Source organism: Ctenopharyngodon idella, chromosome 1 (assembly GCF_019924925.1).
Source record: "Ctenopharyngodon idella isolate HZGC_01 chromosome 1, HZGC01, whole genome shotgun sequence".
In the NCBI taxonomy this organism is placed as follows: domain Eukaryota; kingdom Metazoa; phylum Chordata; class Actinopteri; order Cypriniformes; family Xenocyprididae; genus Ctenopharyngodon; species Ctenopharyngodon idella.
Genome location: NC_067220.1, coordinates 20,776,353 through 20,792,275, shown reverse-complemented (window position 1 = coordinate 20,792,275; position 15,923 = coordinate 20,776,353). Strand labels below are relative to the sequence as shown.

The 15,923-nt window shown below is 37.3% G+C and overlaps 1 protein-coding gene across 5 annotated transcripts in view; it reads left to right on the top strand.

The window, feature by feature from the left end:
• The window catches only part of pds5a (PDS5 cohesin associated factor A), a 37,121-nt gene that overhangs the window by 4,795 nt on the left and 16,403 nt on the right, over positions 1-15,923 (top strand). For all 5 annotated transcript variants that reach the window (XM_051900889.1, XM_051900860.1, XM_051900869.1 and 2 more), the window contains exons 3-14: positions 10,289-10,492; positions 10,740-10,826; positions 11,046-11,143; positions 12,223-12,349; positions 12,438-12,518; positions 12,653-12,793; positions 12,879-12,994; positions 13,078-13,172; positions 13,332-13,477; positions 13,990-14,141; positions 14,266-14,379; positions 14,527-14,608. In XM_051900889.1, coding sequence (XP_051756849.1) covers positions 10,289-10,492; positions 10,740-10,826; positions 11,046-11,143; positions 12,223-12,349; positions 12,438-12,518; positions 12,653-12,793; positions 12,879-12,994; positions 13,078-13,172; positions 13,332-13,477; positions 13,990-14,141; positions 14,266-14,379; positions 14,527-14,608 — 1,443 coding nt within the window. The remainder of the gene's footprint in view (positions 1-10,288; positions 10,493-10,739; positions 10,827-11,045; positions 11,144-12,222; positions 12,350-12,437; positions 12,519-12,652; positions 12,794-12,878; positions 12,995-13,077; positions 13,173-13,331; positions 13,478-13,989; positions 14,142-14,265; positions 14,380-14,526; positions 14,609-15,923) is intronic.

The following is a 15,923-nucleotide window of genomic DNA, read 5'->3' as shown; positions in this document are numbered from 1 at the left end:
AAAAAATGAAACTGAATTCTGTAAAAATTCAGAATAAGCAGTGATTTCTCTCATTTTAAAAATAACATTAAAGGGTTAGTTCACCCAAAAATGAAATTCCTGTCATTAAGCACTCACCTTCATGTCGTCCCAAACCCGTAAGACCTTTGTTTGTCTTCGTAACACAAATTAAGATAATTTTGATGAAATCCGAGGGTATCTGATCCACACATAGGCAGCAATGACATTGCACCTTTTGAGGTCTAGAAAGGTACTAAAGACATCGTTAAAACAGTCAACATCACTACAGTGGTTCAACCGTAATATTATGAAGTGACGAGGATACTTTTTGTGTGCAAAAACAAAACAAAAATAACAACTTTATTCAACAAATTCGTCTGTCCCCTGTCATACTGCTACGCTACTTTCGTTGCAGAGCTTCAGTGTTTACGTCCGAACGGCGGCTCAGTATTGGCCGGCTCTGGTCACGTGAGCAGCACGACACATGCATGTGATGCTGATGCAGGAGCCAGCCAATACTGAGCCCGCGTTATACAGCACAAACAGCAGGCCGAAACCCAAGTGTCATTTACTCTGCTGCACATAATAGCACCAAATTAATAAAACAAGATGCATGCAAATGCACCAGGGTTCAGTAGAATCAAGTTAAGTGTGAAACCAGACCAACGCAGAACGTCACGGGTTGCCATCTCTTAATTACGGTAGTTATGGAGTGAAGGCAGCATAAGCTTGTTGTTTTGATTCGGTAGAACTGTAAAAGGTGGCTGCTGTTTGTTTGCAGTGCTCTGTTACTGAGGTCTGTCTATATAAACTCTGCATAGCATGAAATGCGCTGATGACGTATGATGTCTGCGAGAACAGGGTGCACAAGGGTATGTAAAAACATACGTTGACCAGGGATGTGCAACAGCGATCGAGTACTCGACTGTGACAGCGACGATCGATCATGTAAACGATGATCGGAAAAAAAAAAATTCTTTCTCCTGATTGATTATAGTAGCACTTTGGCCGGCGCCCTGAATTCTGATTGTTTAGCTTTCCACAGCATGCGTCAAAAGATGTGAGAAGAGAGAGAATGGCTTCGAAGTCACGTAGTGATATCTGGCTTCACTTTGACAAGATAGATGAAAATAAGCTCACGTTTGCATTCGCAACCCTTTTGCAGATGAAAGTTGTAATAGCTACATCTGATTAATCTAATTCAGGATGCGTTGGGTCGGGATATCAACAATTATTAACATGCTGAATGCGCTGCGTATCAGTGTTTAGTTTCATGCTCAAATGCAATGCCCGATATTGACTATCTGAGTTATTTGAGACGGTCATATTGCTTTTAGACGTTTCTTTTAAAAAAATAAAAATAATGATGTTATAATAATGCAGCAGTGCTTTTTTCGTCATATTTGTTCGATGGCATAATTCATATAATTCGTATGGCTTCGAAAACGCGCAGGCGATTTATGGAATCACTTAATCATGTAGATGAAAATAAAGCACAGATCTGCCATAAACATAGCATTATAACTTTACAGAAATCTACAGTAAATTCTGTCCTTGCCCGTGCTTCAGCGTGCTGTCATGAAAGTGCATCATGGCGCGAACTCTCTCACTCTTTCTCTCTCTCACTCTTGCTATATAGCGCGTAACGCGTTCACTGGCATTTGCATCCTTTTGTGCCGATACAAGTTGTAATGTTACGTCTATATTATGTATCTAAGTTACCTGATTAATATCATAGGATGTGTCGTTTTATTGGCATAAAGGCACCTCAGGCAGCTATTCCTTTTAGATGCTCCTTATTAATAACATTGCTGCGTCATAATCAATCTAACAGTGTTCTAATCACGTTTTCATGTCATATTTTATTTTTAACATTCATTTTCCTAACAGTCTTCGGATATTTTCCGGCCATGCCCTGCCCCCTGCACACGCCCCGCCCCCCGAGTACTCGATTCCTCGTTTTTGAAACCTATCGATGATCGAAATAAAAAATTGCCAAAAATGGCCATCCCTTACGATGACGGGCAGGTAGGACATCGTATAATTTCATTCGGACCGAATATAATGATTGGATTTACGTTTTATGTCCTACGCCTTCCACAGACGATAATTATAAAAAAACATTTAGACCGTTTATCATAGTGATTGCTATCAGAATATGAGGAGACTTTCAACTAGTATAACAAGAAAATGTTTCTGTAGAGAATCACCTATTGCACCTTTAAAAGACTTAATAGGCTATTTATTTTAGATAATGTTTGAAAATGTTCTGATGTTAATATTAGTTCATTTATTAGTTAACATTAACAATAAAAATACTTCTAAATCATCTATTTATCCTAATGTTAATTTCAACATTTACCATATATAAAAGATAAAGGCTAGTAAATAATAAAGAGGAACATAAAAACATTACAAGCAATAAACAAAGTGCTTTCAGTATTAAGGAGTATATGAACGTTTTCCATTCAAGAGCTGTTTCTCTTTCTGATCTTTACTGTTGTTTATTATTGATGACATCATAGACAGCAGGAGCACTAATAAGCTGCATTCACACTAATGCACAGATCTCTTTTGAAACTTAAGATGTGGTTTGTCCTGTCTGTTTAATCCCTTAAGACATAACTGACTGTTTATTGCCATTGACAGGCGACTCCCAGACACGTCCCATATCCTTGGTTAAAATTGCAATTTTTTTTTTTTTTTTTTCCCTCACGATTTACAAATAGTTGGAAACTTTTGGGATATTGTAAGTACTCAGCTGAACAAAATATATAACACTGGCCTAGTGGTTTTTGGATATTTTACTGCAAAAATTTTACAGATTGTGCCTTTAAACATAGGCTAAACTGTTCTTTCCTGTAGGTCAAGCCTATATGCATAGCGTGCCAAATTGATCCTTCCTCTGCAGACTGCTTTACTCTCACGTGTCACGCGAACAGAGTTTAAATATCGTAGCCTTTGCGGTTAAAAAAAATCCTGCTTTATCATATCGCGATATTATCACAAATTCAATTAAAGGGTTAGTTCGATCATTACATATCAGATCAGGCATTAGAACAGTAGGAGTAACTCAGTTACTTACATGTTGTTGCATTACTGTCGAGTCCATATCGTAAGAGTCTGTTTGCAAAGCCTGCACCGAAATGTGATTGATTTACCAAAGAATCCACAGTGAAATACCGGAAATAGTAAATGGAAATAAAGCTCAACTGAGACATTCATATTGTTGAAATAACCTTAAGTAACCATATTCCTAGCATAAGGATCCTTTAAAAGGTAATGTTATTTTTGTCCTGTTGTATCGCTCTTCTCTCCTCGTCATTTCACTAACACGCCAGTGGGCGGGGCTAACGTTGCAATGATGAAGTAGGTGTTGAATTTCTTCTGCGAAGGCAGCATTTCACCTATCCATAGGCACATTCCAGGATCAGTTGTTTAATGGGCCTGGTGTCAATAAAAGCTTTTATTGGACTAACAAGGAAGTTTTCAGTTCTGAGGATATTCTTATAGTACGATGACCTCTTATATATCAAAAGTTCAAGGAAAAGTTGATTTCTCAATTCATGACACCTTTATTGTGTTGTATTAATACACAAACATTATGGCAGTGAGAATGGTTGGTTTATCTATGGATACATTTTCAACCCATTGAAAATGTATCCATGGCCATTTTTAAGCCATTAACAATACCCTTCCAGCTAACAAGTTCTCTAGTCTACCGACAAAGATTTTGTGGAAAATAACAATGTGCCCTCATAGATGAGGTTTTCCTGTTCATTAAGTAAACATGAATTAGGTCAGCTCCCCAAAAACAAAATCACTGACAGGGGAAATAAATGGGAAATCCCCCCCCCCCCCCCCCCCCCCCCCCAAAATATTGTGCTTACTGTTAACATTTGCCAAATCAAAAACACCGCCTTATGAAGCAGAAAGACACTTCCACAAATTACTTTTTTTTTCTTTTTCTTTTTTTTTTCTTTTCTCACGTCTTTGGAAAACTAACTAAAGAACTGTGCATATAGGCTTGACTTTGTAGAAATCGTCTCACACATTTTCACTCTAGTTTTGTATAATAGTCTCTTAATAAATGTGCAAAACTACAAATACAAATTGTGATTGTTGGGTAGAGTCAGTCTTTTGGAGGGAATTGGAGTGACTGCTAGGCTTCCTGGTTTATGTCACTGTGCTGTTTTGTGTCAGAAGCTCAACTCAGCACTGGCTGCCCTTCCCCCACTCCACCAAGCTCATACTCTCTCTCACACAGGCGCCAGAGAGAGGTAGAAAGTAAGGAAAATCATTTCTCCTGGGTCCTAGACCTAGAAGTATTTAGTGCTTCTGGAAGATGATATCTGCAGGGAAGTGCATGCGTGTGAAGACTCTCTGGCTATCTCAATGAAAAAAAAAATTTGTTCTTGCTGATTAGCATAATTATCTCTCTGTAGCAAAGCATGACTATTCCTGTTATGAACTGGTAATATTAAGTAAGTTGTGTTTATGGGAAAAATTGACTAGTCAGTTTGTCAGTCAGTTTTCTTAGCTATGGAAGCATATGGGTAGAAATATTCAATTTTAAATGTAATATGTAAAATGTCAATGCAATGTGTAAAATGGCAATGTATTTCTGTATTTAAATGTACATTTTTCATACCGTATCAGTGTTTCCCATACATTAACTAGACTGTGGCGGCCTGCCACATTCTAATTTGTCCCGCCACAGTCTCAAAATTAAACGGAAATTAGGCCTGTCGCGATATTTAAATAACTGTCTGATAATTGCGCTCTTTTATATGGCAAAAGTGGGAGTCATAGAACAAAAGAAATAGACTAGCACCGCCACCAATTAAGTTTTCGTGTCAAAGTCATCTGAAGCCATTCCATAGTTTCATGTGAGGGACAGAAGAATATGTACATCATTAAATTTAAGTTCATGGAAACTCGTCTTCCCTCTGCTGCAGCTGTCAATCATTCTCTGTTCAGCACTCAAACAGCGTGTCGCGTTCGGTAACGACAGTCAGCACGGTAAAACTCTCCGATATGATATATTCCCATTATAATACTTGATATGTAGATAAAGGGCTGTGGATTTGCATAAAATGACTTTATCTTGCTGGAGTTTATTGCTGTTTCTGAACGATGTCATCATTAGGGATGTGCAACAGCGATCGAGTCCTCGACTGTGACAGCGACGATCGATCATGTAAACGATAATCGAAATGTTTTTTTTTTTTTTTCTTCTTCTTCTTGTTCTCTTGTTGGGCGGAGCCCTGACCTCTGATTGTTTAGCTTGCCACAGCATCAAAAGTCAAAAGACGTGAGAGAGAATGTCTGGCTTCACTTTGACAAGATAGATGAAAATACAGTTCAATGCAAGCTATGCAGCGCCAAGCTTTTATCTTGTGCTGAAAATATCCTTAAATTATATTCATAATTAATTTAGCAATAATCATCATCAGGTAAGGGCCCAACCCCCTGAGCACCCACGGAAAAACACAAGATATTCTCATTTCATTTCAACCAATAAAAATTTGATTGAAGCCTTCAGACATTGCTGCATCATCATCATAATCTAACAGTGTTCTAATCGCGTGTTCATGTTTTCATAGACAGGTTTTCATGTCATATTTTTATTTTTAACATTCATAGGGATTCTCTTTGTGCCGTGAACTTTTCAATGCGCAGCGGAACTGCACGCTGTGACTCCATTGCTTTAAGCACATCATTCAGCACCCGGGATGCGCATAAGCGGTTTGTGCTGCTGTGTTTTGAAGCGTTTCATCATGGTTTTGCGCACTGAAAGATTAATAGCCTATTTTGTTCTGTCGTATCATATTTTGTTGCCCCACTAAAAAAACTACACAATGCATAATTTCATAAGAATACAAATAGTAATTTTAAACTTTTTATTAACATTTAGATTTTATAAAATTACTGTGCAAAGTTTTTTTTCAAGAATTAGGCTAGCATACTTTTTGCTGCTGAATTATATACTCACCTAGTTTACTTATTTATTGGTCAGCTTATGATTATATATTTCTATTCGTTTGTTGTTTTTCTCTATAATGAAGTAGTGTGTTTAGTGCATTCTGGATTGTTTAACAAATCCAAATTGACCATTAGTTCCACAAATACAGATGTATAGATACAGGCCCCCACTAATTAGCCTATTCTAGAAATAAATTAATTCAACAAAGGTAACCTCTTTTGCTACATATTTTTAATGGTTTAAATGTATACTCTACATGTTTGACCACTTATGTACGATCATTTAGCATGCTGTACATGACTAATGTGCCCTACCATTACCAATAAATAAATTAATATTAAAGCACAAAATTGTTTACAAGAGAACAAATTTCTTCATTGATCTAGTCACTTAATTTTGCTCTCAGAATGCACCAGATTTATGCATTTAAATTTAAAATGTACCAGATTTTTCTAGAGGGACCTATGTCCACCCACCACAGTCTCACAAAATCCTGTGGGAAACACTGCGTATGTGCAACGTTTTTAGCGAAATGATAATTCAAATTACATAATATAATTTACATTTGCTATTTCAGGACTCCAGACTGCCACTTTTTTTTCCACAAGTGCGACTAAGGGTGCTTTCACACTTGGTTCGATTGCCTGGACCGAACCCGAGTTCGATTGCTCCCCCTGCCCCAACTGGACTGTGTTTAAAATATATAATTTGGGTCCGACCCGCGGTTCGTTTGCGTCATCAAACCAGCAGCTGTTTACTCCGTTGACTAGTAACGACAACGCAGGAGAATGCGGCAAAATGCATAACGTTTCTCTCCTCAATTTTATATTTTTTGTTTCCAAAGCTTCAGTACATAACAGCACTTGCGTCTATCTGCCGCGAATGTAGAACGCTGAAGTCAAGCAGAAATGAGATATACAGCTCTCTGCTTGCAGCACATCAGTCACGCTCGTCGGGAAAGTGAGGGAAACACACGCACAAACACACATTTATATGAAATAATACGGCATTAATAGTGGTTCACTTCTGCGATTTGGTACGTTTGTGTTCATATCAGCAGAGTTCACTTGAACCCAGACCACCCTTTTTAAGCCTACTCGAGTACGGTTCATGGGTGCGCACCCGAGTTCAGAAGGCAGTGTTCACATCATCCAAACGTACCGAACTCTGACGTCAATCGAACCTGGGTGCGCACCAAATGTGCTAATGTGAAAGCACCCTAAATTTTGTTAGAGGATGCACTAGTGCGACACATTGCACAACTGATGAGATCTGCCATTTGTTTCATATGAGAAACATCAAACGGCAAATGAAACGAAATGAAACTAAACACTACTCGTTTGAGCTGTGCCGTGCAGCTCTGACAATTTGTCAGCACTGACCAATAATAGACAGTGCAGCACGATCACATGATACTGCTTACTACACACCGCTGGGAGATCCAGTGAGAAAGCATTTGAATTTGCCTGAAAATTAATAACATCGCTGTGAGATCTAGTCAGAAGCATTCAAATTCAGCACAGAATTCTCTGCTTTAGACCACAGATATCAGATCAAATAGCGCTGACGTGGAAGCCAGGAGAAACACTGTGCCATGAACAAGTTAAGGCTTCCCAGTCCACAAATCACCATGGATTTAATGTAGTAACGCTTAGTGAAACTATGGTAGAAATACTCGAATGCTTTTACATTATTAATTTCAGGGTTCATCTAAACTTTTGAGAGTGAAATTCAAGCACTTTTCAAGGACTTGTTCCAGCACTAAAAATCTCTAAATACTATCCAATTTGAATGTTATTTTTAATGTGTTGATTTGTACAACTAAAAGTTTAAAGATTAAGGAAAACTAACATTTCTTTCCCCAAAAAAAAAAAAAGACATGAAATTACCACTAGATGGTGGCAAAGAAGCATTTCCCCAATATATGGAAAAGTCTCATGAAAAACAAAAACTTCTTCAAATTGTGACTGAATTACACAGAAAGCAAGTAAAGAGTGCTCCTTTTATAATCACTGAAATTGTTGATCAGTTCAGTATGGAACATTTAATAAGAGTCGAATATTTACATTTTTCCCTATAAATTGACCCTTTGCAGGGAGTTTGATTGACAGGCGATCTAACTAATCATAACGCCGAACCGCCATTATGTCCAACAAAGCAGTCAGGGGAGTTAGTAGATTACGTCGGTGGACTTTAACCTGAAAAATGGTGTGTATTGACGTCTTTCCGCGGTTGAAACAACATTCTTTCTAATGTTCTTTCATGTTTATTTGATGCTATAAATTAACTAGTAGGAAGAGATGATCTGTTCACAAGCTGCTTGAACTGAGGAGCTACAGCGATCTGTCACGACACATTAAAGAGCCACAAAACCATATTTATTGTTTAAATTTCTTTAAAAATTACAATATTTGAAATTTGAGAGTTTGTTTCCTATCGAAAGTAACCTTCTCTGTCTTGTCTGTCGACGTGTTGTCAGTGTCCTCTTTGCTCCGCGTGTACCTTTTTCACTGCGTGAGAACATGATGTGTGGCGAGAGAACGGCATGGCTTGTCAGACATAGCAACAGTAACTAAAGGGGGCGGGTCTCTGCGAACGGTCAATTGTTTTTGCACATTACTGTTAATAAGTTAATTTTATCTGCATCCCAATTCAAGCTATGTACTTTACAGTCAAATTTCTAGTGAATAAACATGTAATATTATTAATAACTGCACGTATTAATGCAAAATGATAGTAATATCATTAAATTGCCTTTATGATTAAAAAAAAAAAAAAAAAAAAAAACATCGCCACCAAATCAGGTGCTGGTGCCACCTTCTGTAGAACTCAGTACATTATTAGAACCATAGGTATTTATGATTGGAGCAATTAGAGCAGAGAACCTGCCTGGGGCTCGTGCACCTTATCGGGAGCATGTTGGCTTGTCTGTTGAAACAGCCGCGACGAGTGAGCAGTGCTTTACAGCAGTTTCCTTTACTCATAGAATTTATCTTGGACTAGCTGTCTGAGAGCTATTGCTTGCTCTCAGTATGATTTGTATTTTTTTTCTGTTTGTGTTTTACCATTCTGATTGCTGTTTATGCATCAATTATATTATTAAAACTATGTGTAGTCCATCATGTTAATGAGTGTTAATAATAGTGATAATTCCCAAAAATAACTCTCATTCTTTCACACACCCAAGAAAGCACCCCCCTCCGTCTCTCATGCTCTTAAAATTCACTCTGGTGATGTCTAAATTTCTCTCTTCTTCATTTTAGAAACATTTTGGACAGCTACACAGAGTAGGGTCATTCTTCTGGGTCACAGCAAAGAATTACATATTTAAAGAAGCTTCAAAGATAAAGCTTCTTGCTTCATCTTTGTTTCCACTTCCACTCAGCACCACATACATAATCTGGAACATTTTGAACACAGACAAGCAGAGTGCTGTTATACTAAATATCAGCACTCCTGGAATGCCCATCGACCAATAATATTAAAACTGTTTTATGTTAGTTCATAGAAAATCAATTAAATCCATACTATTTCTCCAGTGGTCCAGAGGTGTCCAGTATCCTCCTCTGTTTGTGTTCTGCTGAATTTAAGATCTACATGTCTATGGACTAAATACCTGTTACAAAATTAACATGTTTTTTTGCTCTGACAAGAAAGACAATAATGTTTGTTATTTTGCCAAGTTGTGATTTGGTTCTGTTGCAGTAAAAGTTAGTCTTTGCAATATGATTCGAGCTGCTTGTCTTTATTCCTCTCTGGTTGTGCAAAGCTTGTACATGCTGTTGAGATGGAGAGGGTGCTGTCATTCTGCTGCCTGCCACAGGCAAGGTTTTGAGGGCTTTCAGTTTCAGTGTCTTTCTCTCTGTCATAGTCCTGTCTAAGAGCAGTCATCTCCTGGCACAACGGTGTGTGATGAATCAGTTGCAATTCATATGTCTGCAAAATGCAGTAAAACTATTTGTGCTCCGAACTATTTTAGGTTTATTATAACTATAATAAATATAATATTCTTACCTTTTACAAACAAGACAGAAGGTACATTCCCTTCACTTCACAGGAGCAGCTGGATTTCTGAATAGTGGTTATTTATGTCTTAAAATGCTTTTTTGGGTTCATGAGCAGTGTGCCTTTTTGAGTTTTTAGTGTTGCTAAAAAGATATGCAATATGTAAAATATAGATAGAGAAATTTACCTTTTAGAAAATGTATTCTTTTACAAAATGATTAAATGGTTCTGGGATATTTTACTTGTGTATAAGAGAAACTATAAATGGGTATTAAATGACACCTGTCTGTCTAATAGCTGGTGGTCAAGACATACATGGACATGGATCAAGACTCAGAGGAGGAAAAGCAGCAGTATTTGGCTCTGGCTCTTCACCTGGCCTCTGAATTCTTCCTGCGAAACCCCAACAAGGATGTACGGTTACTCGTGGCCTGCTGTCTCGCTGACATCTTCAGGATCTACGCTCCGGAGGCCCCATACACCTCACATGACAAGCTCAAGGTATGATATGTACTCCTGAATAGATACACATCTCACATATGACTTTCTTGATAAACTGACCTCCTGCTTATGACACACACTAAATGTGTATGACTTTTAAAACTGATCACAAACTTGCACATCATGTCAAGCTGACTTTTTTTTTATCCTGCACACAATCCCTATCCCATTACCTGTGAGATTAGCTTTATAGCTCAAGCACAGGTACACCAATGTCATTAATATTCACTTTTTTCCCCACTTCTAGGAAATTTTTCTCTTCATTACTCGGCAGTTGAAGGGATTAGAGGACACTAAGAGCCCTCAGTTTAACAGATATTTTTACTTGCTAGAGGTGAGATTGTTCATTCAGTCAATCAGAGTTAATTTATATATCTCTTCAATTCTGCATTTTGACAAATAACTGTTTCTGTGTGTGTGGATGTTTTAAATTAAATTTTCATGCTTAGTTTTATATCAGCCAGATAGCAGCAATAATTACATGTTTTTCATTTAATATTTAGCATGTAGTTTGATTGTCATAGCTGAAACTTTTGAACTTTGACTTGCACAGAACCTGGCATGGGTGAAGTCCTACAACATCTGTTTTGAATTGGAAGACTGTAATGAGATCTTCATCCAGCTCTTCAAAACTCTCTTTTCTGTCATCAAGTGAGTTTAATTTTAAGTAGGGGTGCACCGATACCATTTTTCAAGGGCCGAGTACAAGTACCGATACTTTTTTTTCTAGTACTCGCCGATACCGATGCCTATACATTTATTAATTTCTCTTTTTTTTTTTTTTTTTTGGTGATGTTGCAGTTTTCCAAGCACAACACAGTGAGACTAATGAATGTAGGACAGCTTATTTATTATTACTCTAATGAAAAAAGTAATAATTTTTATTTGCTTGTCACAAACTTAAAGAACAAAAATTTCACAGTGTCCAATAACCTTCAAAGGGCATAATTACCAATATATATAATTGTTGTTATATAAAAAGAAATTTACAAACAATACAACAAATACTATAGAGATACAAATTAAATAAACTTGATTTTCAGATACAGTAGGTTTATTTACCATGTATACATTTATTTAACATCTTTTGTTGTTTATTAAAATTAATGACAAATATAGGCTACGGTCCCTTTAAGACCGAATCCATGGATACTGACACACATCCTGTTTTCACCCAAATGTTTACGTCCACTTAAGCCTTAACTGACTATATTTACGTGAGATACTCCACAGAATGGACATTTTGACAACTATGTGTGCATTTGACCATTCAGTCGCAAGGAGAACTGATCGTGCGCTGTCTGAAAGAACTGGGATCGCGCGCAAGAAAGAGAGAGAGCGTGCTTCTGGTCTGTGTCATTCAGCGCAATTCCGCCTATCCTACCTTCACTAATCGATAACGAATTGTGATTGAAAGCATGCAGTTCGCAATGTGTGGGTTGTCATCATTAATTTTGAAGTATTTCCACACCTCTGAGGCTGACAGTGTTTCTGCTGCTGCCGCCGGTGTCTCTGTGCACGGAAAATTCTGTCAGTTACGTCACGTGAGGCATCGGTCTTTGGTATCTGGGTATTTTTACGAGTACAAGTACACGAGCTTGGTATCTGGCCCGATACCAATGCTAGTATCGGTGCATCCCTAATTTTAAGTGAATTTAATCATCTCTACTGTTAAGCAATTGTTGTTGTTGTTTTGTTTTTTTTTAATGATCAGGACTTCTCTCTTTCAGTAACAGCCATAATCAGAAGGTGCAGATGCACATGTTGGACCTGATGAGTTCCATCATCATGGAGGGGGATGGAGTGACGCAGGAGCTGCTAGACACAATCCTCATCAACCTCATCCCTGCTCACAAAGTAGGCAAATGACTTGTTACATCTTATTTCCAAGTCCAGTCCCAGGTAGCTTAACCAGTGTGTGGTTCGACCTCTTTTTGTGCTTTAGAACTTGAATAAGCAGGCATATGACCTGGCCAAGACTCTTCTGAAAAGAACGGTTCAGACCATCGAAACCTGTATCGCCTCAGTGAGTTAAAAAATCATCCATTTGTATTTTGTCCTCTCAGAATTTATTACAGTTAATTGTGTTCAATTCCTATTTTAAAAATGCAAAATATTATTTCAGATGTTGTATTAACTTCAGAATCTCTTTCTCTGTAGTTCTTTAATCAGGTGTTGGTTATGGGAAAGTCCTCCGTGAGTGATCTGTCGGAGCATGTATTTGACCTCATTCAGGAGCTCTTTGCAATTGACCCTCTGCTCCTCGTATCTGTGATGCCACAACTTGAGTTTAAATTAAAGGTGACTAAATGCACATACACTTACTGCACCTGCTTGCATATAACCCCTTTTAGAGCAAAAATAAATCTTTTTGTTGTTTGTATAGAGTAATGATGGAGAGGAGAGGTTGGCTGTGGTTAAATTGTTGGCTAAACTCTTTGGAGCAAAAGACTCTGAACTGGCTACCCAGAATCGCCCACTCTGGCAGTGTTTTCTGGGCAGGTGAGGCCATCCTACCATTAAAAATACTGGACTGAAAGACTGATTTGGAATATTTATAAATTGAGTGTTTATTGAATTCAAAGGTTCAATGACATTCATGTTCCTGTGAGACTGGAATGTGTGAAGTTTGCTAGCCACTGCCTGATGAACCACCCAGATCTTGCCAAGGATCTTACAGGTGTGTTTAGGATAAATGTGATTTTGCTGATTTTTTTTTTTTATTTTATTATTATTTTTTTTTTTTTTATTATTATTATTATTTTTTTTTTTCAATTTTAAGCATCGCTTGACTCATAAGCATCTTGTGTAACTTGTGATGTGCTGTTTGTCACATCAGAGTTTCTGAAAGTGAGATCACATGACCCTGAGGAGGCAATCAGACATGATGTCATTGTGACCATCATCAACGCAGGGAAGAAAGACCTGAACCTGGTGAATGATCAACTGCTGGGGTTCGTCAGAGAGAGGATGTTGGACAAGAGGGTGAGAAATATACAAAGTTTCTCTGAAGTGCACAAAGAAATAGATCTGTGCTCAATTCAAATTAAGGCTGCATGATACTGGAACTGACATTATTTTGTTTTTCTGTGATATACATTGCGATGATAATTCCCATTATATTTGACCCATTTATTACTATAAAATAATATTTTATTGTGATTATTAAATAATAATATTAAGCAAAAGAAACCATTGTACTGTAAAATTGGCGCCTTGGTTCATTTACTGTGGACTGAGATGCAGAAACACTGTATCATGAGCTGCACACTTGAGACCTGAATATATTTATTTAATTAAATTGCAGCCTTTGTGATTTGATGATTGCACTCAGTCACATTGCAATATCAGTTTTATTTTGATATATTGTGCAGCCCTAATTCATATCCTGTTAGAATATAAATGCAAAGAGAACTGAGAAAAAACACAGAACCCCACATCTCCCTCATTTTTAAGCCCTCTGGTGTTTTAAAGTAAATTTGTATGTCTTGCTTCAGTGGCGTGTCCGTAAAGAAGCAATGATGGGTTTGGCTCAGCTGTATAAGAAGTACTGTCTGCACCATGAGGCTGGGAAGGAGTCTGCTTTGAAAATCAGCTGGATCAAAGACAAACTCTTACACATCTACTACCAGAACAGCATAGATGACAAGTAGGAGCCACACACGCATGTACACACAAATGATTTCATGATTATTTGACATTTCTTTACATTAAAACAGTGCAGCATGTCTAATATGGAAACTTCAGATTCTTAAAGTATGTTTGTGTATTAGGTTGTTGGTGGAGAAGATCTTTGCACAGTACATGGTTCCTCACAGTTTGGAGACTGAGGAGAAGATGAAGTGTCTGTACTACCTTTATGCATGTCTGGACACTAACGCTGTCAAGTGAGTCTTAATCATCTGATTCCTGTTTTTCAAAAGCTTCATCAGATTGCAGAGAGAGTCTCTGGTTCCCATCTGACAGTTTTGGACAGTATCACAGTACTTCTGTTAACAGCAATCATCTCACTGATGCGTCTTTTTGTTTTTCAGAGCACTGAATGAAATGTGGAAGTGTCAGAATATGTTGAGAGGACTGGTTCGAGAACTGCTGGACTTACACAAACTGCCTACAGTAAGTCACACAAACACACTAAAAAGGGCTGTTCACACAGAACATATTTTTTTTGTTTTTCTATGTAAACATGAGCTAGATGGACATATTTGGCCACTGTGTTCGTGTCTTGCATCTTTTGCAGCGTCTCATGCATGACACAGCACTTTTAAAAATGCGGTACTCCCTTAAAAAAAAAAATGCATCTCAAGAGCTTGCATATTTTTTTTCTGTTCCACTGACTTGAACTGGCCCTGATACTGTCACCTACATATGTGGATCTATTATTGGAACATTAATTACCTAGACCCTAATAGGGGTGTAACGGTTCTCTGTAAAATATCGAACCGTAGTGTTGTCCACCCACAGTTCGCCACACACTTCAGGGCTCAACGCTAAGGACTTTTTCTACTGGCCCGGTTGGGCCAGTGGTTCAAATTTTTACTTGCCCTGCCAAAATTTTCACTTGCCCCACAACAAAAAATTAATAAAGTAAAAGAAAAGAAAATGGGCCTATAAAAAAGCCTAATTAATGTTTTTGTTGTTTTTGAAACATGTAACCTTAATAAATAGGATTATGACATCAAAAGCTACTAGATTAACTCACTTAAATTTTAAATATTGTTAGACAAATAAACAGTAAGTAATAAAATAGTAACAAATAATCAAATTATGAGTAATAGCAAAAATAAATACAACAGAACAAACTAAATGAAATCAACGGTGCTTTTCAAGTTTTTACATGTAGGTTTAAACAGGAGATTTTCAGGTACAGAAATTGTAATCTAATGTATAACTAACTATATAACTATAGATAAAACTTTATCAAAGTTAATCAGTCAAGAGCAGTTACAGATGCATAAATAATGTTTTGAAATGTTGAAAATATAAAACGTTAAATACTGTTATTTGAAATCATTTTAAAAATGAAAAGACACTTTAAACGTGAAATTAAACCCGCCAGTAGGTGGCAGCAAGTCCCTGTTAATGAGCGAGTCATTGAGATTCAACCGATTCATTCAAACTGCTGATTCATTCAGGAAGCGTTACTCAGAGATGCAAAACAATGCTGTGTGTACTTTGGAACTATTTTTGTAGGCGGAATAGAGCAAAACAGGCGATTTGGTGTCTAAAATGTAAGTCACTTGATATTAAGTTCTTGTTCATTAAACTACGCTGTATAAAATCAATATCACATTTGTAATCGTGCTGATATTTGGAGAGAAACGGCGCTCTTTGTTTAATATTGGTTAACTATATTAAATTATATAAATATAAAAGATATACAGGGTCATTTTTGCCCCTTATCTTGAATTCTGATGCATTCTAAATGCAT